Source organism: Aphelocoma coerulescens, chromosome 15 (genome assembly GCF_041296385.1).
Source record: "Aphelocoma coerulescens isolate FSJ_1873_10779 chromosome 15, UR_Acoe_1.0, whole genome shotgun sequence".
Classification (NCBI taxonomy): Eukaryota; Metazoa; Chordata; class Aves; order Passeriformes; family Corvidae; genus Aphelocoma; species Aphelocoma coerulescens.
This window is the reverse complement of record NC_091029.1, coordinates 6,051,877-6,074,083: the sequence shown is the minus strand read 5'-3', so window position 1 is coordinate 6,074,083 and position 22,207 is coordinate 6,051,877. Positions and strand designations below refer to the sequence as shown.

General features: G+C 40.9%; 1 protein-coding gene across 10 annotated transcripts in view; it reads left to right on the top strand.

The window, feature by feature from the left end:
• Positions 1 to 18,869, top strand: part of GALNT9 (polypeptide N-acetylgalactosaminyltransferase 9) — a 259,514-nt gene extending 240,645 nt beyond the window's left edge. For 6 of the 10 annotated variants that reach the window (XM_069030886.1, XM_069030887.1, XM_069030888.1 and 3 more), the window contains 4 exons: positions 3,295 to 3,432; positions 5,849 to 5,944; positions 13,041 to 13,208; positions 13,936 to 18,869. In XM_069030886.1, coding sequence (XP_068886987.1) covers positions 3,295 to 3,432; positions 5,849 to 5,944; positions 13,041 to 13,208; positions 13,936 to 14,082 — 549 coding nt within the window. In that variant the 3' untranslated portion in view covers positions 14,083 to 18,869. Of the gene's footprint in view, positions 1 to 3,294; positions 3,433 to 5,848; positions 5,945 to 6,305; positions 6,403 to 6,499; positions 6,771 to 8,704; positions 8,775 to 9,067; positions 9,145 to 13,040; positions 13,209 to 13,935 lie in introns of those variants that run through there. The other 4 variants (XM_069030890.1, XM_069030892.1, XM_069030889.1 and 1 more) reach the window with 4 other exon arrangements.
• The last annotated feature ends 3,338 nt before the right edge of the window (positions 18,870 to 22,207 follow it).

The window sequence follows — 22,207 nt, the reverse complement described above, 5'->3', positions numbered from 1 at the left end:
GCTTTGGTGCATGCTCAGTGGGGAGAGTTCTGCCATGTGAACTTGCTCCCTCGGTCTAAGTTTAGTTGTGCACTCAGTCCAGATGGTTGTATGCAGTGACACAGATTTATAATTTAACCAGAGCAAAATGTCTCAGGTTTATGTGCTCCCCAAGAAGTCGTTAATTTAGGGCGCCCTTAAACTCTGAGGTGTTCATATGCTACAACGGTGGGGACGGCAGAAATGTCCATAAATAAATATCATCGTTCATCGTGAGACTCAGTAGACCTCACCAGCATAAAAAACAAAGTATGCAATAAAAGAATCACACATTAAATAGCTTTACTGTCCACAGGCTGAGAGGTGCAGCGTGGGCACGTTCTGCTTCTCACCGCACATACGAATTGTAGATGGCATGTGGGGGCCTCTAAGAATCCATGCAATATAAATATTAGATAAACTCTAGGTTTGGTTTATCACTTTGTTCTGTAAGCATATCACATGCTACATCTGCACTGAGCATAATTCTTGCAGAGAAGAGCTGTATGTTATACCCCAGCCAGGTGGAAGCTGGCTGTTGCTGTGATCCCTAGCTGTGTTTGCACCCAAGTTATTCATGTGAAGGGACACAGGGAGAGCAGCTGAGGGGTGGTATACACTGATCTGTAGGTAATGGTGGTTTAGTTAACCCTTATAGCAGGGGTTTGCCCAGAGCTGATTGAAGCAAATAGAAACAGGAATGTTCCTATCAGAACAGGAAGATACACAAACCCAGCAGTGTCTTTGGGAATATTCAGTTATGACCTGGAGTTCATCAAAGTCATGGGAGTCTTGTCAAAGACTTTATTAGATTTAGTCTGTCCTAAACATCTACTCATACTGTGGTGCACAGTTAATATGTGAAACCCCATTTTTGTTCTTTCCTCTTACAGTTTTTGAAATACACATACCTAGAGGAGCAATGTGTCCTCCTTGTCCATGCGATGTCTGAATATGTCAGATATTCTCAGAGCTCTAGATTCACTCACTGCTGTTCACTGTTGGACACTCTGTGCAAGGTCTCTGAGATGTGTTTTTGGTGACTTCTTTTGGCACAAGAGGTAATTGCAGAGAATTATTTTGCCTTAACAAAAGGCAATACTGCATAACTTTTTCTACACAAGATTTCTATGACAGTAGGAGGAAGACAGAGCAGTGTCCATTAAAGATTTCAGGGGCATTTTGGCCCTGTCTGCACACATAAAAAACACTTGCTAAAATGGTCAGTTTTCAATTAGGAGATGAAAAGCTAACCTCTGTAAATTTGCTTGCTTGATGACATCTGCAAATGAATTCTGAGAAAAGATGATATTTAAATAAGCATTTACACCAAAACATGATTCCCTTTAATCTGAGATTACTTATTGATGCAGTTTTCTGTGCTGAGCTGTACAGCAGAGCTTTAAAAAAAACCCAGGCACATCTACAATAAAAGACATAAAATCAGCAGAAGTACTGAACATTAAAATTTTCTTTCCATAAAATAAATTGATTGATTGATAAAATGTGCATCATAAAAATAAGCCTATTAGCTCTCAGGAGAAGGAAGCTGATATTAGTGTTCATTATACTATTCACTGTAGTATTCGATACAGATGGCAGAAGTACTGTACTGGAATAAGCCATCACAAAAACCTTCTGCTGGGGAACTAGAAACCTTGCTAGCTGGTTAAAAAGAATGTGTCCACAAAGTAAATCCTGTGGACACCTCATTCTTACACCATCAAACTGTAACCTGCCCGTGGTGACTGCAGCTGGCACAGAGGGTGAGCACAGCGTTTTCATAGCTGCTCAATTTGCTGCTCTTGTGCTCTGCAAAAAGGGCAGTGGATTGCCTCATTTTAAACAGGGAAGAAAAGAGGCAAGTAAAATACATGCATTTTCCCATACCACAAAACCAATCCAAATTAACTCCTTTATAACTCCCACCATCTTTTTCACAAACCACAGGTTACTGAGAGCATGTGCATAATGTGTATCTGGATTAGCAGATGGTCTTGGGCACACCTGCGAGATCATGCTCCTATAACCTTCAGCAGCATTTTAGTTAACCAAATACTTGGTACATCCCCACTTATGATTTGTTCCTCAACCATTTTAGCGATAAAGGAATCTTACATTGAATGATTTATTGCACTGAGTGCCTCGGAGGATTGCTCTCCTTCCACGCAGCCTCAAGTACTACGTAAATTAACATTCATTTGAATGGATGCTGCACTGAGGGCTCCTGACAGAACGTGCATCAGCAAGCAGCAGTGAGCACAGCAAACTCTTTATGTGGCAAATAGGAAAACCTGTTCAGTATTACACTTGTGTTCTCTCCTGAAAACCAGGCATCTGTTGGGGATCTTAATAAACCCTGAGCTAAGATTTGCTGCTGCCTTGTAACCCTGCATTAGAAACAATCTGTAAAACGTACAGATATTCTTCTGGAGGAAAAGCACAAGGCACTTCAGAGAGATCTCACACAAAACTCCCCAGTTTCAGTCCATTTGATTAATAGGGTGTCGGAAAAGGGTTTGGATGAGGTAACTCTTACTGTCTTAATGTTGAACTGTGATGATTTACAGCACTTTAAATCAACAGACTCTAAGTCAGGACCCACCAGTTTTAAATGGCTGACTTTGGTCATATTAACTTGAACCTTCCAGCCTGTGACTTTCATGGGATTTGCATTTAAACATAAATTAAATTCTGAAGTAGAAGTATAAAGGTTTTGAGTTTAACTGCATTCTATGGCTCAAGTCTGCAAATGAGCTCCAGTTCTAGTAAAAACTGAATGCTGGTCTATATGAATGCTTAGTGGAACTTAATGACTTTCTGAGCAGCTTTGCTTTGAAGTTTTAGCAGGTCTGTTCTGACATCATTTACATTACTGAATACCCAAATCTCTTACTAGAGTAAAACATGACCAAGCTGCCATATTTTCGATCAGAATTACTACCTAATTCTAAATGAATCTGAAAGTAAAGGCTTCAGGACTGATTGCAAATACTTAGAACTGCTGTAAGTAACAACATTCTTACTGTATTCTTATTATTTTGATTTTTTTTTTGGTTTTTGCTTGTTCTTTATGGTTCTTTTTCCACTGGCTTTCATTAATATTTATTGTCTGCACTCAACAGCAGCTGTTTGATGAGCTGCTACTTACAACAAAAGAAGGAAAAGAGGGAAATACAGCTTGGTGTACAAAATGAACTCCAGTTTGATTTCAGTGAAGATAGCAACCATAAAGTCAGTGCAGTGAGATTTCTTTATTGGCTTTCTGCTTTGCAGAACCCCGGAGTTGACTTTGGAGACGTTTCTGAAAGAATTGCTCTGCGACAGCGACTGCAGTGCCGGAGCTTTAAGTGGTACTTGGAGAACGTGTACCCTGAGATGAGGGTTTATAACAACACAGTCACTTATGGAGAGGTACAGTATGTCTTTGGAAACACATCGTGGCTGCATTCGAGCAGTCCTCTCCTTGTTAGAAGCTTAACAGGACGAGGAGCCCGGGCCCCCAGCGGGGGGAAGAGAGAAACAGTCCAAACCAATATGGTTGATAAAGCAAACTCCGTTTATTGGCAGTCCAAAGGCACTTATATAGTATACCAGCTTGTTAGCTCCTAAGTGGCTTAAAGCTTATCAAGACACATTTCTATTTCTACATAATTGGACTTACACTGGCAAGCTTCCATAAAGAAGTCAGTGTCTGTCTCCCTCGTTCACTCCCGGATAGCACAGCTGCAAGTTTTCACTCCCTCTCTGTTTCTCAGGCCTGCTTGTTTTCTTCACACAGGGACTTTCCCATGGACAGTTTTCTCACACACAGGCCTAAAACTTCCAGGCCTATTGCTTGCACAGTTCTTTTATTGATCCCAATAATTCTATTTCCCAACATCTCCTTTCTGTGCTGGGTATCAGGATGTGCAGAGCAATTACAAATCAGCACAGCAGCAACAACAAAAGTGCCCTCCCCTCCTTTTAGTCAACACCAAGGAGTGTGGCTTTGGAAGCTCCATTCTTTTTGTTGGAGTGCAGCTGGTGAAGTCATCCACAATGACGATGACATGCAACCTCCTTGGCTCTCATTTTAAAATACTGAGACATAAGTTTGAGGCAATCGTTTTCCCAAATAAGATGCCACAGACATCATGAAAAACATCAGTGGTCAGCAGAGTTAAAACAATTGTGTACATGAACGGCAATTATATCCAAAGGCAGGATATTTTCCCACAAGACAACTAAATGGGCACCGTTCCTTTCTCTGCCATTTGATTGACTTCATATAAAAATCAGTCAGGCACTTGAGACACTGATACAAAGTGCAAGTTGTATTGTATAATACCACTTTGCATCCTAATACAACTATCCCCATCAGGAACTGAGAAAAGGCATTGAGCAAATTCAGGAGGAGCTGTTGGTGTCTGTCAGCTCGGAGGACATCGTTAACAATGAAGAACATTGGCAGAAGTGCCGATGTTGTGTCAATTATACCAGACCCTGAGCAAGCTGGGCTCTAAAACAAAGTTTGTTCCTCTTGAGCTGTCACATAGAAGGTTCTTGAGTCAAACAGGAAGTTCAGTGATGCAAATATCTATTTCTTTAACAGTTTAAATTAAATAGAGCTATGCGAGCTATTTAGCTGGTATAAACCAGCCTAGGTCCCTTTCAGTCGTACTTTAGGCTTCATCCTAAATGACACTGAGCTTGTTATTAAATACTTTCTCTTCTGGTTGTTTTCCTGGAGGAAAAGACGCCTGGATTTTTGTGAGTTTCAAGGAGAATAAATGTATTGAGTAGATGTGAAACAGATTGAAACAGTAGTAAAAATCTATTTCCTAGTGACTCAATTCCCATTTTTTTAAAGCCATCTCATAAAGCTGTCTTCATCTTCTTTAGCCTTTATAGCACCCAAGCCATAAAATAAACCTCCTGAAATTTGGTTGTTTGTGAGCCCCCTTATCCAATCAGATTCCCTGTTATGCTTGTACACTATAATATGAAGGATTATATACTGATTTTTTTTCTGGCACCTTATGCAGCAGCTGTTCCTATATTATGGGGGTGGCCAGACAGGTACTTCACAGTCTAAAGCAAAACTTACCTGTTGAGTCTTTTGAAGTGTCTGTCTAAGTAACTTCTTGTTTACGATATCCCTAAAATTTTTCTATGTCCAAAATATGTGTGTAATGTTTCCAACCTCAAGAGAAATGCCTGGATTTTAACAAGAGCTCCATCCCATTTTTTATAGACTTGTAAATTTTCCTTGTCTGGGGAGCGCAGGAATTTTTGAGTACCTTTGATCTCTGAACCTGTGCCCTTTCATAAAATATGCTTTATGTCACTTCTGTACATAACAATGTACTATATTTTCAGTTCAAATAAAAATTTTTCACATGCTTTTTTGGTTTTATAGAAGCAATAGGAAGAAAAAAAAAGTATGTCACATCCAACACCAGTCCTGGGTAGCTCCTATCCTGTTTGTAAAGCCACATTCTCAACAAATAGGGTCAAAATTTATGTTTGCACAATGGGAATTTGGAGCAAAACTTGGCCTGGGTTTCTTAGGGTGGATTTTAAGAAGTTCTGATCCTTGAGTAATTGCTGAAAATACATCTCTGCCCCAAGGTCTGCAAAGACAGCAGGTTGTCCAAATAATGTTTTTTCCTGGAGCAGATTCACTGGTGGCACCCTGTCGTAGCTGAAGGAGAAGCATTTGTCCCTCAGAGAGCAGTTTTACACAGTACTTGTTCCAAGAGCTGTAGCACAGCTGAGATTTAGCTGGACTGGACTAAAATCAGGATTAATTTCCAACTCAGCTGTTTTCATTCTGATCTGGTTACAGGTGCGTAACAGCAAAGCCAGTGGCTACTGCTTGGACCAGGGGGCTGAAGAGGATGACAAAGCCATCCTTTATCCATGCCATGGAATGTCCTCCCAGGTAAATGGTGAAAATCCAATAATTAATAAAAAACCTTTAACTTAGAGAATATTCAGAAGATACAAAGAGTAATTTGGTATATTTGAGTTGTGTTTGGCAGTATAATTCCTGAGCTGCAAAGGCAAATGTCTGGCTTTACTCCAGTCTTGTTGGGTGCCTTTTCCAAGGTTGTCCAGCATGTGAATCTATACTTCAAAACGGCCAGTTAGGAAAACAGAAGAATCACATTATTTTATTTAAATAACAGGGATTCACCAAAGATTAATTAATTTAGGTAGTCTGTGTGAGGGAGCAGTTCTTCTTGTTATGACATTACTTATTCAGAGTACCTCTTTAATTTAACTGTTCCTTGGTCCAACAGACTCCTGGGCAGAAATTATTTAGCAAGCTGCTGATTTGATTCCCTGAGAAGGCAAAAAGTTAAGCACATATTTAACATCAACTTCAAAGGGAATTAAGAATACCCTCTAAGTTAAGACTTTTCTAAAATATTTCTTTTCTAAAAGATTTCTTTTTTTTTTGTCAGTCCCTGTGCATATTATTATTTTCTTACAGATGTCTGAAGATTTTAAAATGACATTTCTTCTTTCTGTGCTCGTAGTGATGTTACCTGTTTTTTAAATACAAGTTGGATATTATTTAAATCCAGGAGTTGAGCTTCTTCTGAAATGCAATTCTAGTTTCTTTTGAAGGAGCATCTGAATCTAAACTATGTTAATGAACATTCTCGTGTGTAAATAAACTCTGACCTTATCAGGCTTAACAATTATCTGAGGTTCAGTCATACATATATTGATTGGGAGTCCTGGCACGTGCATCACCACGGAGGCAAAGTGAGATAGACAGTTATTCCTACTGGCATAATGTCTATCTTTGGCAGGATCATTATGGAGTATTTGACTGACACTCTCCTAGTAGAGGTGGAAGGAGCAGCCTTTAAATAAGGTAAAAAAATAGCATTGCTTAATTAGATGTAAATTAGGTTTTCAAGAAGACTCTCGTTAGAGATGTTAAGGCGCTCAGAGAGAGTTCAGTCTCTTGCTCCATTCTAATCTGAAAGTTGCAAATTTAAGTCCTTCCAGAAAGTCCCCTAGCAACATCTAATCTCTATCAGTGTGCTAGCACTTCGAAGAGTAATGAAGTAAATGGTTCTGACTGTAATTTATTTTGCCATTTAAGTCCTTAACCTACTTGTTTGCCTCCATGATTCCTGTTTCACAGAGTAGGCTTTGACTTCTGGCAGAAAATAGATGAGGGCATAAGTTACAGTGAATTTCTTTGAAGGTACAACATGCTCAGCTTCTCTTGACTAACTTGGGGGTATAAAGTAGCTCCTTTTAGCAACCAGCTCTGACCAAGTGCCAATGGGACAATGTAGGTACATTCCCACAATCCTTCGACCCTGGTGGTGAGTCTGATAGTCCATTTCCTGCAGCAAGCCCCAGGTATCTTGGGTTTATATTGCATGGTGAAATAACACTGTTCCTCAGGTGATTCTGGATTTGGTAAAGAATTTTCTGTAAAACACAAAGAACACATTGTACAGTATGGCACACGTATTTCTTAAATGGCCCTACCAAGCTCTTCATTAAATTACTTACCCTAATACAAGAAGAGTGCACAAAAATACCCAGATATTTTCCCTTTTAAAGAAATTTGATACTTCAAAGTATTCTTCAGAAATTCACAAAATATTTACTGCCTAGAAACTTGAAATTGGGTACTGACCCATTAAATCCTACAGGTAGGTCTTCAGTGTCCTGTATATGTGAATTTTCTGGAAAAGCCTGAAAAGTTGGCTTTAGACTTCACATTGCAGCCACAAGCTAGAGCTGCTTTGTTACCAGCACTGTATAAACACATAAAAAGAGAAAGTCACTCTTTTCAAACCCGTAAGATCCAAAGTATTCCATGTGTCTAAGAATTACCAAAGTATGGGAAAGGCAAAAAGTTAATTTGTCAAATCATCCTGCAGCACTTTTCATTTCCCTTTAAAACAAACAAACCGACCAACAAAAAACAGGAAAAGAGTTTTCATTCTGCAAGATACATCAAGTGAAGGTGATGAAGAGGTGATGTTTTATCTAAGTTGAGTATTTCACAGACAAGCATGGGTTGGAGCCACTCAAATGCAGCCAAGTTAATTAATGATTACACAGCTGGAAAACTTCTGTCATCTCACCACAATTTACAAAATTAATTCAGTGTGAGAACCACAGCTGCACAAACCCTAATCAAGGATATTCAAGCACATAGCATGAAAGGTGTTGACAGCAAGCGTTTTAATATATTAAATAAACATTTTTAAAGCCCCTCTTCTAATCAGCCTGGGTGAGCATAGTTGTCTGCTGCATTTAGCTTTCCATTTTTGACATTTTTCATCTCAAGCATAGGATATAAAATACCCCTGCTGAGCCAAGATTTGGTTTATTTGTACATGCCTACTGAACATAAATTAATATAAATATGGAACTCACTTTCCCCAGCTGGGTTATCACTGGTTTTCATGTGTCCTACCAAAGTGAAAGCTTCTCCCAGTTCAGCTACAGCCTTGTTTGTTTTTCATACTCTTCAATTCTGACAAGCACCTTACCAGTGATTTTAGTGTACTCATGGTTCCACGGAAACCCACACAAGTCAGGCAAATGTTTAAAGAAAGCTGAGTTAGGGATAAGATTACTGTCCATCTCTGATAAAACATTCTTTTTCTCTATGTCTTACCCTTCTGTTTCCCTTGGATGTTGTTGTCCTGCATTACAGTGGCAAAATAAAGCCACTCCACTGTGACTGCTCCATGAACAAAATGCCTTTCCCTATGTGTATTTTCAAGATCAGTTTTCACCATGATAAATCACATCTCTGTAATGACATCAGCTTCTAAATTTCTTTATTCAAACAGGGACAAGCTCTTTAATGGATGCTCTGGAATGCATTTAGCCTGAGTTTACATCAATTTAGTTTAATGAGTTTGACTTGAGCTAAGTCATTGTAAGCTAACAGCTAGGAATATCCAGACAAGGTTTTGCATCAGTCTGAGTCGATTTCAAAACCTATTTTACAGAAAAGTAGTGTCCTTTTTATATGTGTTCATTGGATCTGAAGCTTGAGTTTAATGGCTTTCAGGAAAAAACTGTTTGCAAATACTGCTGGGAGAAACAGTCCAGTGCTACAGAAGATTCGTAAAGAAAGGAATATATTTGAAGTCTTGAACTGCTTTGCCTCTGTGTGTGGCCTCCATTATACAATCAGCTGCAAAGCCCAGTGGTGCTATAGCATTACATTATACCCTTTCATTGTAAAATGAATTTTTAAAAGAAGTGGGATTGTGAGGACAGATGCAACGCCCCCAAAAGTGGAATGTGTTGTTCTGGAAGCTTCTTAGAATGGTTATAGGACATGCAGGTTTTGAACCATCTGAGAGCACTTCCACAGCCCCAGTAGAAATAGTCACTGCTGTGAATGCTGTGATGTGGAGCTGGTTACATGGTATGTGAAAGAGAGGAGAACTTAATGAAATGGCATCTTGGGACAGAAGGACCACGGTGAACAGCCTCCTTCTCCACCCTCCTCCCTTCCCTTTCACAGCAGAGAAAGGGGAAGCACTGCAGCTGTGAAAGAGAGAGCTCCCTCTGCACTGAGATCAACCAGAAGGAAGGGAGAGCTCCGTGCTCGGATTCCCGGGGCTTGCAGCTGCACAAACAGACAGAATGAGAGGAGATGAAAGGCTCCAATTTAACTGTTGCTAAAGGACAGATATTTAACATTTTGCTGGGCAGAGCTGTGACTGCCCAGACTTGCATGCAGGGCAGCAGGGTGGATAAACAGGTAGTTTCTCCACTTGCAGGAAGAGGTGGGTGAGATTCTGGAACAAACATGGAAGTTTGGTACCTTGTGATCTGTTTGCCTTGAGGGGACAGGTACTCTGGAGATGTAGGGAGTTTGGAATTCCTGCATCACTCTCTGTTTCAGTTCCTGTGTCAGCTTACAGCTTGCCTTAACCTGCAGAACTGAGGGACCATTAAAGATTGCCTGGAGAGCAATAGTGAGAGAGAGAGGTTAAATTGAGTGTGGAAAGCTACCAGGCCCATCCTAGTAACTCTTTCCTACAAACAATCAATCACCAATCAATGTAATCATTTGGTGCTTTTTTCACTTGACTGGAAATTAGCAGGAATGGATGTTTTTGAAGTCAAATCCTCCAGTTAAAAGCTGCCATTTTCTTACCACATTGATATTCCTGGAGGATCATGTTCCATAGGCAGCAGCACTGACTATTTTTGATCCAGGTATGGTGGCTTTGATAAACAACCTTTGACATCTTTTGCATTCTGCTCAGATTTCTGGATGTTGAAGGGAAAACTATCCTATCCTACATCAGTATAGCAGATGGTATCAGGATTAGATCTTGAGTATTTAATAGAGCACTTGGCTTCAGTGTCATTTATGTGAATCCTTCAGCTCTTCCCAGATAAAAGAGAAAAGCTGAGTGAAAGTCCATCCCCATGTGATGTATAAAAGTTTTCTTCTGTTCTGCAGCTTGCAGTTTGGAGTATGTGGATCCTGAAGGATCTCAGCCCATCAAAACCGCCACAGATTATTTTTTTTCTAAATTAATAAGATTTAATATTTCTTAATGAAGGGGACTTTGTCATTTGATTTTGTCTGGTTGGCACCAGGAATGGATTTGACATGATGTATCATGCCTACAGTCCTAACACAAATTCAGGGATTATTTCTTTGTGGATATATTAGTGACACTTAAGATGAAATTTGAACACAGAAGCTATCATTTTCATTGACTATATCCCAGTTCCTGCTTTCTAGCCTGTAGTAATAAGCAACTTATTTTAATGCTTATTTTATTTTCACAGTTTATGTTGTCTCTTGGAAGTTAAGATTGGAATTCTTTGGAGGGAGATGCTATTAATCACATAGTAGTTTCTTGAACCTTAATTTCTGGTCTGATTGTGCAGAAGCAGGCACTACAGCTTTGCTATGTAATATGGTCTGAACTGAGATAATTCTTTGTGGGTGGGTTTTTTTAGAATTCTATTTTATTGCAGAATAAGCCTAAATTTTCATGACTGTTGGAACAGCCATAAAAACTCGACAGAAAGTGCAGATTCAGGAAATTAAGCCCAAGCTGTTCCATTTGTCTCGAGATTGTACAGATAAGTTTCCTGCACCAAGCCATCCCTGACCCTGTTGAGCTGTAACACAACTGCCACTTTCAATACTGCAGAGTTTGGAATAGAGTTAATGTATCTTCCACTTCTAAAGCCTAAGAGAACTGGTACTTTCTGCTTTGACAGGCTGCTCTAGGACAAAGTCTTTCCCAAGTACATGGCCACTGTGATGCAGAGCACATGTAACTCTGGCTACTGAGATTCTGATGACAGAGAATGTTTTAGACTATTTTAATATCAGTACAGAAAATGCTGCTCATCTCAAACCACAGGGAAAATTGATCCTATCCTACAGAGCAGATAGCCCATTATTAACAGTGCTTCTGATTACCTACATAAGGCAAAGCCAACAAGCTTGTGGGGTGGTATTTTGGGACTACAGAGAGGTAATACAGACTGCAAGATGAATACATTTTCTGGTCAGTGTTTCAGCCATGCCTGCAGTTCATTTGAACTCTGCTGAAAACCCATTAAATAGAAGTGTGGAATATACAATCAGGTTTTACTTAAAAAAAAAAAAAAATAAATAAAATAAATAAAAAGAAAAAGAGAGAATGTTGTGTTTGTTTTGGATTTTTTTCCCAGCTCCTTTTTATGTGAAAAAACAAAGTTAATTTGTCAGACCTGGCAAGTCCATTCATAATTTGAATTACTTTGCTTGCTTGAGCTTCTTTCACATATGTCCCTCCTAACCTCAGAGTGGAAAAAAACCCCAAAAGTGTCTTGATTTAGTGTGTACAGACTGTGCCATGACAAAGGCACTGTTCATACCCAGAACATCCTCGTGTGGTTATCCCTCTGCTTCTCTCTTATGTAGGCTCTGTTCTACCTCTGTGCTTCACATGGCTGCTCTGAACAGAAGTGGCAGGTGGGAAAATGAACACATACTATGTCAAAGAGCATCTGGTCTGGGAGCAAGTAGACCATGCTCTTTTTACCACCAGCAAGAAATGATTATTCACAGCATGATTCTTCTGAGGTTAATAAGGATGGCAGTAGAAAGCCAGACTCTAATTTGAGTTTTTTGATTGACTCTTAATGATATCTCACACACTGGTCAGTGGCATCCAATAAATGGCAGGCACTTCTGACCTTCCTTCCCTTTCTTGTTAAGTAATTTCAGCCATATAACAGCAATAAGCCCAGACAGGCAGTGAATTTCCTGGGTGGTAATTGCATTTCTTTGGTGGCTCAGAGCCTCACCCTGCAGCATCCAGACTCACAGCACACAAGCCACGTAGCTGACTCCACTCTGCAGTCTTTTGGCACCTGGCTGTTGCACTTTCAGAGTAAGAAGGGCAAAATATTATGCTGGTTTAATGACTCTGGGTTTAAGCACAGAAGTGAGAAGTAGATAAGTCTGATCTGATGTATTGGCCTGCTGCCAAATTAGCATCGTGCATTTTTGCTTTAATGTGCTTCACACAAAACTGAAATACCAGAGTGTCATTGTTTATTATGTAGGCCTGAAGCATATGTTAACAAATTTGCTGCCATTTCCTTCATGGTTTCTTTTTTCCTCTCATATTTTTGGATACTGGTTGCATGGTTGGATTTTTTCAGTAACATTTATTTACAAAAACTAATTAGACTTGTTGCTATCAATAGCCTCTAACAGAGCTCTTAAGAACAAACTGCACGACAAAATTGACATTGTGTCCTTGTTAAATCAACTCCTGCTGAGTGGGCATGATTTACATATTGATTACTTCACTTCCTTGATTGCCCTTTTTGCCGTGAAATAGTGGGTGGGGAGTGGTGGGGAGCAGAAGTGTGGGAGAAGGGCCTGTTGTGCTCTAGGTTTTAGCAACGAGGTTCCCAAGCTTTGCCCTTGAGCGACGTGTGCCAGACCCAAGGTGCAGCAGGACAAAGGGCTCCTCACCACCTCAGAACTTTCCTTTCTTCCCCAGCTTGTCCGCTACAGCTCGGAAGGTGTCCTGCAGCTGGGGCCACTGGGCTCCACCGCATTTCTGCCCGACTCCAAATGCCTGGTGGATGACGGGAAGGGCAGGACACCCACTCTCAAGAAGTGTGAAGATGTCCTGAGGCCAGCACAGAGGTTCTGGGATTTCACACAGGTGGGGAAGAGCTCAGGAAGCCTTGTAGAGATAAATTGGAGAGGAATGATGCTCTAGAGGGTATTCCGTGATAAACAAGGAGGTCTTTAGAGGGCTGTACTAGGAATTCTCCCAGTTGCCTTTTAGAAATAGTCAAATATATTTTCCATAGATCATGTGCTACCCAGGAATATTCTTTCATTATTACTATAAATTTTGGAGTATGCTTCCTAGGAATTTTTACTTATCCTGTCTTGGAATATGCTCCATTTCTGTCCTGAAAATCAAGAACATGCTTGTAATTGTTTACTGTCCAGGAATTTTTGTGTCTAGAACTTTTCTAGAATTCATATAGCACCTTTATGGTCTTTTTTTTTTTTTTTTAAGATCTAGAATCTTCAAATCATTTTTAAGACTTTCAAAAGCATTATTACAGTTTCTGGGATTTCCTATTTCTTGGGCTTCTGGGATTCACTAGTGCTTTTTAGAGATTTTCTAGTGATTTGGGGGATTTTCCCAACAATTCCTGAATTTACAATTATCAAGGAATTGTTTTGGTACTTGTATGTATTAGCTAGCTTCTCGTAGGAATTTCTAGCACCTCCTGGGGCATTTATCACTTGATATATACAGAAATTTCCATGCATTTCATAATGTTTTTAAGGATTTACAGATCTAGTACTAGTTTTTTTTTTTAGTCTGTTCCTTCCTCTAATCCTTTTTTTTCCTTCTTTTTTTTTTTTTCCAGAATGGTCCAATCATCAGCAGAGACACTGGCCGTTGTCTAGAAGTGGAAATGTCAAAGGATGCAAATTTTGGGCTCAGATTAGTTGTACAAAGGTGCTCGGGGCAGAAATGGATGATTAGAAACTGGATCAAACATGGTCGACACTGACTGTGGGGCTGAGCTGCCTCTCCTGCTGTTGTCCATTGCTCAGTGTGCCATATCTTGTGAGGCATTTGTCTTAAAGCAAATTAGTTTGACCAGGTCTTAGCTCTCAAGAGTCCTCTATAGTTGGGCATTCCAAGGAAAGAAAGAAGAAAAAGAAAAGCAGACACACACACATGCCCTGTTTGACTCTTCCTTGCTCCAGCAGATGATGTGGGAAGCTTAATGAGAGTTTTCTGTTGATTTGGAAATCTTGTGAAGATCAGAACTCAACAGGAAAGTGGATTCCTTAAGCTCTCCTAGGGGAATGGATGGACAGATCTTTCTATGCTGAGTTCAAAGGAGACATCTCAATACTGCCTCATAAAGAGAGTTCTCTGATGGGTAGCTTTTTAGCTTTAAGTTTTGGACTGGTGCACAACTCCTATGGTGAATAATTATGTGCCTTTTTTATTGTACTTCGTATAAAAGAGGACTGGAAAAATCCTACCTTTTCAGCATGTCTGGTTCATTGTACTAAACAAGAAGATCTGTAAATAACACTGGAAATATATTATAATATATGACACATTTCAAGGTTGATTGTTTAGGAGTCTCTATTTCTAGAAAGAGACTGTTCTGCAAATGTTTACAGGTGGTTCTCAACCTTTGAGCTGCTGGAAAGCAGCATTTTAGAGACCTCTTCTAGTTAGACACAGGTAAATGTTGCATAGGTAAAATAGCCACACGCTCCGTTATATTGCCACGTTTTACATTTGTTGGCTGTAGAGGCATCACAATTTAGCACTTGGATATTTGGCTCTCCTGAGGCAGTAAATGTACTGGCAGATGGATGGATTTCAGGAGGCCTCAGCTGGCCCCAAAGCCCTGAGTGTGTGTGGGTCCCTGTCCTGCAGGTCACTGTCATCTTGTTCCAGAGACTGCCTGGAACAAGGATACTCCTAATTCTGGAGATGTTGACTGGCTTAGGTGCCATCTGTGGAGCTTAATAACTCAGATCTTCCATTTGGTTTCCCACCCTGTGAAAATGTCAAATGTGAGCAAATACACTTTGTGAGCCCTGTCTAGACAAATTTCCTGAACAAACCAACAAAGTCTTTTCAACATTTGAAAAACAAACACAAGCCTAGTGATAAGAAGGCAAATTAGAGCAAGAGGTAGGGAGCATATATAAATACTGTTATTCTGAAATATAAATATTTTACTGTAGCTGACCCACTGGCAGCATCTTTGTGAACCTGAATTTAATAAGGTATCCAGTTGTTCATGCAGGATCTGTGCATATGGACAGAGCAGTGACAAGGTCTTATCCAAAAGGCTGTCAGAATTGATGACCACTGTCATCAGCAGGTTTTGGATGTGGTTCTGTGGCACACAGCTTTTCAGTACAGATTATTTCAGTCATACTGAAGGAAAGACACAGATGGTATCTGTTAATTTCACTGTTTAATATTTTATAGTTATTTTTTAAAAAAAAATGTTTTGTTTTACTGAGCCAGGAAAGTAGGTAATTGCAGTCACTGTGGTACCGTGAATCTTGGTGATCTGTTCCTTGAATAGTTTTTGCCATTCCTATTTCAAGGCATGCTGAACAAAACTGAATGGAAACAGTTAATTTTTCAAGGGCATGATGTGTAATAAAATATTTACTTTTAACATGCAAAATCCATCAATTCTTGTCAACTCTTGGTTAGTATCTGGAAAGCATATCACTATATTTTGCCCCAGTTTTATTCTTGAAATAGACTGTGCAAGATGCAATACAAAGCCTATTCTCCTGGAGTTTACTTGTGGCTAATTGCTGATCTTTATTCATGTCACATGGACCAGGTTACACATGAATATACACAAAAGAATAATTCTGGGTGAGATTCTAGATACAGAAATGCTTAAAATTTCATGGTTTTGGTAAGTTGAACAAAACCTTTTGAACAGTGTAATAAGACCTGCAGGGAGAATAGCATCTTTAATAAATTGAGCAATACTGGATAAAATCACGGACAATCTCAGTTTTCAAGCCTTCCTGCAGGTCCAAAACATGTAGGAAGCTTCAGGCTAAATATAGATTGGGAACAGCTGCCCTGCATTTAACCTCCTTATGTTAATCTATCAGACAATTTAAAATTATATTTGCCATCTATGGAGCAGGTGTTGAAAGCTTTGTACAGGAGTGAGTTTGTGAGTGAGTTTTCATCTTCTCTCCAAATACAAGTTCCACTTTTAAATTGTATGAAAGCTGTATTCTCCTTTTGTTTGCTCTGATGGAGTTTTACTCGAGGGAGGTGAGAAAGCAAAGAAAGGAAAAGATGGTTTTACCAGGTGAGATTTAGAGGAATACCAGGTTTTAAATCTACTCTCCTAAAAGGGGTCTTGCATGTGCAGTTTAAGAGCTTTGAAGCTGAGATGACCAGACAGATCTGTGTTTACTGGCAAAGATTTCAAGGGAGAATTCAAACCTTCACTCTGACACAACTATGAGGAAATAAAATTGGTTGTAATGGAATTTTGCCACTGAGTGCTCAATGCAGGGCATTTGACCATGGCCACACTGTCTGAGAGTGGTCAGTCCTGGCAGGTTTGAGTGCCAAGGCCCCCGGCTGCAGGAGGCTTGCAAGAACCAGACTTAGGGTATAAGAAGAAAAACAGGTTTTTGTGGTAGATAAATGGTTTTGAGATTTACATAATAATATAAAAGAAATCAAATAACTCTTAAAAGGTGGAGTTGGTATTTTATGTGATTGTCATTTTTTTTAAGATTTGTTGGAACAATTTCTTATATTTGCAAAACACATCTGTTGGATTAATTTTACTTTAGTCTTTATCTGTATGAACCACTGCTTTGGCTGTGGTACTAACATGGTAACTCTGCATGTGAGAGAGTCTTAAATATTCTCTCATCAAAGGAATAATAATAAAAAAGCCTTGAATATTATCTGTTTTAACCAAAGTCTATGGTTCTTTTGTCAGTGATTCACCCCTTAGTATAATCTGAAATCCTGCTTAATGGTGTTCACATTTTCAGTCTTGTTTCCCACTGTGCAGCATTCTAGATCTCATGAAAAGTATTCAGTGTAGTCTAATATGCCTTGTAGAGAAAATTCAGTTCAAAGGCTTCAGATGCTAGTTTGTTTGATTCAGGAGATTGTGGAGCTAAATACTAGGTCATAGGACAAAAGAACAGAAGGTAAGAAAGACTATCAAGTCTAGCACACTGTTGTCAAAGGCAAGGCAGGAAAAATGTACTTTTTAAAGCGTGTCAGGGTCCCTAAAAATTAGCTTGAGTCCCGTGGTAGTAAAAAGCCCTTTCTCCTTTGAGAGCTACAATGTGTTTTCCAAGCTGAATTTAATTTTGCTTTGGTTGAATCTGTTTGTTCCTTAGCTAGAAGAGTCCTCTATCCTTACTGGCTTGCTGATTCCTGAGGCATGCTAAGCTCCAGTGGGAGGGAACCAAGAGAAAAAGTTGGTGTTTTGGAAGGACCCACTGGATTCCCCTGCAATCATATAGGATCTCTATTGTGTTCACCCACCAGAACTCTTCAGGGCTGTTCCACATCAAAAAAGCCAAACTCAGGTTCCATAGGAGTGATCTAAGACCAAAATACGGAAACAACAGGTCTTCATACATATTTTGAAAGTGTTGAAGTATTTCCCTCAGTTGAATGAATAATTGGGGGCTAAATGTGTCTGAAGATGAAGCCTTCACATTCCTTCATTTATATTCCTTTCCATCAGCCTATTCCTTTTTTTAAAACTGTGATCTAGTAGATGAAAACCTCACTTGCCATGTGACAAGGGGTGTAATCTATCTGACACAGGACAGCTGCAATTTTAAGTACTTAAGCCAGAGCTAATAAGATTTAATGAAATAGCACCAGTCCTAATCTGTTCTTTAGATCAATTACACAGCATGTAATTCCTTCAGTATCCAGTATTCATTTGAAATGGTTCATTAGCAGCCATACAAAAGTGCATTATGGTCTGTTTTGAGATCCAGGGAGCTGGGCTATAAGAAGAACTGCAATAGAAGTTGTAGTTCAGAGGGAATTTGGCATATTATTATTCAGTTAGGACACAAATACCTTTGGTTTTTCATGAGAGGCTTTGAGAGGAAGAACAACCACCAGAATTCACTTGATTGAAGGTGTTTCTAACAATGATGTTCTATTTTTGCCAGCTGCTATTTTGACTGCCTGCTTCTTAGTGCTGATCCAAGTCAATGGTAGAGGTCATACCACAGATAAAAGATGGTATTGCAAATTAGAAGATCTAGCTAAGAGGCTGGACAGAAACCAAGGAATGATCAGGTCTTCACATGTCTCTAGATCTGGATGCCACCACAGTAAACTTAATACTCAAAAATTCTCTTTGGCAAGAATTCCAAACTACAGTGACCTCTTTAGTACATTATCATGGATTTCAGAATGGCTTCACAAAATACAGTGACTTATATTACAAAAGCATTAATGACACGTAACTAAAAGTTACTGAGTTCAGGGGTTGTCCTAAATAAAAACAATGGGTTTTGGCCAAGAATGCTTACAAATACCCAGTGAACAATATATGGCAACCTGCTTTTGAAAAACATAATTTCTGAATCAAGAGTTTCTTCAAAGACATGTAGAAGCATGGATTACTTTTCATAGTATTAGAGTTTCCTATTGGCCATCAACAAGTGTTGTGCAGTTTCCAAACTCTTTGTAATGTTTAATTAAAAAAAGAATTGCAGCAACTAGAATACAAGTTGTGACTGCAAATAATTTTTCATTATGTGGCACTTCATCAAATCAATTTGTATTCACACTGGAAAAGTTAATAAATTACTATGCATTTTACTGCTGACATGAGCTGCATGTTTTATCATTGTACATTTGGGAACGTGTATTAAAATTCAAAGATTCACACAAAGGAAAACTAGAATAACAAAGCATATGGGCATTTTAAAATTTAAATTGCACGTAATGTGTTCTGAAAGGTAGTCACCACACACTTGTAAAAGGCTTGGCCCTGAGGGTGCACATCCAAAACTGGATTGGTAACAGTACAGAATACTGTCATCTATATAACCCAGCATCTCATCACTGAAAACAGTCAATAACTGGTGTTTAGAAGAATGAAATAGGACACAAGGGATAATGCAGAATGATCCTTTCCCCATATATCTCCCCCTAATTTCTCAGGGTAAGGCCCTCCCAAGCCAGAGGCTCTACACACCAGTCCAACCATTAGATTTAATGAGGACAGTGGGATTGTATGTATCCAATCCACTCAGAGCTCTGGATCTCACAACATCCTGCTGTAATAAATAGCACAATTGCTGCGAGGCAGTACCACAGCCTCTCCATCCATCCATAGGATGCCCTGTAGTTCTCTTCTGGTGAAAAGCTGTGAATAGCTGCTGCCAACTCTTTTTTAACACCCTTCTTAGTTTGACCTCTGTCATCCTGTTTTAAAATACACTTCTGAACTGACTGTCGTGCTTTTTTTGTGTCACCAGCAAACAACTTTGTAACTGTACAAGCAGATGCTCTGTGTCATCTCTTGTGCTGGGTGATAGCAGGGTGAGAACCCATCGGGTTCCTGAGGTGCTCAGTGGGATAAAACATACATTGCTGGTTTCAACATTGATTTTGGATCTCAGCCAGGCTGTTTCTGCAGTGTGTAAGGCAAAGTTTGCAATTTGTGATCAAGGAGAACAGAGCATCTGAGTGTTGCAGTGGGGATACTGCAACACGCCTATATCAAACCAGGAGTCCCGTGGAAAAGAAACAAATATATACGGACGGATTCTTGCTAGATGTTTCAGAGATGTTTATTTCCCCAGCCGCATGGCCGGGCTCTGCCGAGAGACTCTGCTCCCACAGTCACAGCACCCGAGCTGCTTTGCCCGCGCAGGGAAACACAAACCAACCCATGGGGAACGAGGCTGAGCAGGGGCAGGGAAACCCCGTGCCTCCCTCAGGGCTCCCGGGGCGGGGGGAGGAGACCCCAACATCTCACCCGTTTTATTTTAATAAAAGGAGAATGAAGACAATTGGATAAACATAACAAGAACAGTTTCAAAACAAAACAAGCCACCCTCCTGAGTCTTTAAATGTCCAAACAGATTCTGTGGAACATCTTAGGGCTGACAGAAGGGAGGCAGAACTCTCTGGACATGCCTGTGGGGAAACTGAGGCAGGAGAGGGTTCAATCTCTTCCCTCCCCCTTTTCATCCCCCCATCGGCATCGGAGAGGAATTGTAGGGGAAACAATTGGCAAAGGCAGGGTTTTGTGAGGGGAACCATGGATGAAAAAACGGATTGGGAATACACTGGGGGTAATAGGACATAGGGTAAAAGGGAAAGGTGGGATTAGGAAAGGGAGACTGTAGGGGGGGTTTACAATGGAGATATTGTCTAACATGACTACGATTTTTTGCATATATACTGCCTTTTACAGGAACACCATCAGGCCCAGTGACCTGCGATGCTTGTAACCCTTTTCTACCTTGTATGATTTTGAATTCCACCACCTCTCCATCTCCCAAGCTTGGGATGCATTTTTCAGGGTTATTCTTTTTAATAGCAGTTCTATGCACGAATATGTCTTGCTGGTTATCACATCTTGTTATAAAACCATAGTTTTGTTTAACATTATACCATTTCACTGTCCCTAAGATCTTAGCTACTATGGTCTTTTCCTTTTTCCGAGTGGCTGCTGTTTTCTGTCTCGCTGTGTCTTTGCTCTCTCTTTCGGTCGCTCCCGTGTTGGAATTATCAGCGCGCTTTTCCCAGGGTCGCGTTTGGGGCCGCATGGGCCGGGCCGGGCCGCGCCGCTCCATTCGCCGTGCGTCGCCTCCTCTGCTCTCAGCTGCGTTGCCACTGCCAGGCGCTGCATCTCGGCCAGGCCCCCGAGCGATGGCCCCCCCGTGCCCCGCTCCAGCGCGCGTTTCGGCTGGGCACGGCTCCGCTCCGCCGCCAGCCGCCGCCCGCGCGCCGCCCCTCTCGTTCGGGCGCTCTCGGGGCTCGCTCCACCACGCGCTGCGCGGGGCCGGGCGGGCACTGCTGGGTCCCGCCGCTCCTGCCGCGCCTCTCTCCGCCACCGACACTGCAGCCCGCGTGGCTCCGCCTGCGCACGGGAACCGTCTCGCTGCTGCTCGGAGAGCGCTCGGTGCACGTGGCCGGGGTCGCACAGTCCCTGAGCCAGGCTTCCCTTCACCAGGACACAGCTGACATTGCTCAACAGTCTCGGTTATTAAATAATATTCACGAAAATATTCTTTCATCGGCATATATTTTGACTCAAATATTAACTGGGTCCAAACGGTCTTCCAAAAGCTCTTGGTAAGAATTAAATCCCAAGAAACATAGAAAAAGTTCTTAAACAACCATGCCAGGAAGTGTTTCAGTTCTTTCTGAGCTTGAATCAAGCTAAAATTTACAAATCGTTGTTCAAGAATCATTTTAAGTTTAAGATAAATGTCCATATGCGGCTCTGAAAGCCAAGAGTCTTCCCACGGTTCCTCCATAGTTTAGATATGGAATAGCAAAACAAAACCAAGAAGAAGAATCCAAAGTTTCCAGGGTTTACTCACACAAATCAGTCGCTTAGGGATCGGGGATCGTTCTGCCCTCAAATCTCCACCATTATGTTGCAGTGGGGATACTGCAACACGCCTATATCAAACCAGGAGTCCCGTGGAAAAGAAACAAATATATACGGACGGATTCTTGCTAGATGTTTCAGAGATGTTTATTTCCCCAGCCGCATGGCCGGGCTCTGCCGAGAGACTCTGCTCCCACAGTCACAGCACCCGAGCTGCTTTGCCCGCGCAGGGAAACACAAACCAACCCATGGGGAACGAGGCTGAGCAGGGGCAGGGAAACCCCGTGCCTCCCTCAGGGCTCCCGGGGCGGGGGGAGGAGACCCCAACATCTGAGAAAGGATCCAACCCCTTCTTTCATTCTTCCCTGCCCTGCGGCTCCTGTGGGGAGAAGGCTGTGGGGCACATAGGGTTAGAGCCGAGTGACCAGGGAGGGACATGGCCATGTTCCTGACTCTCTTACACCCCTCTGGTTCAGCTGAATCAGCTGGGTGAGACCTGAGTGCCCAAGCTTTTTCCTTCCCAATTTCTGCAAGGACAGTGACTGCC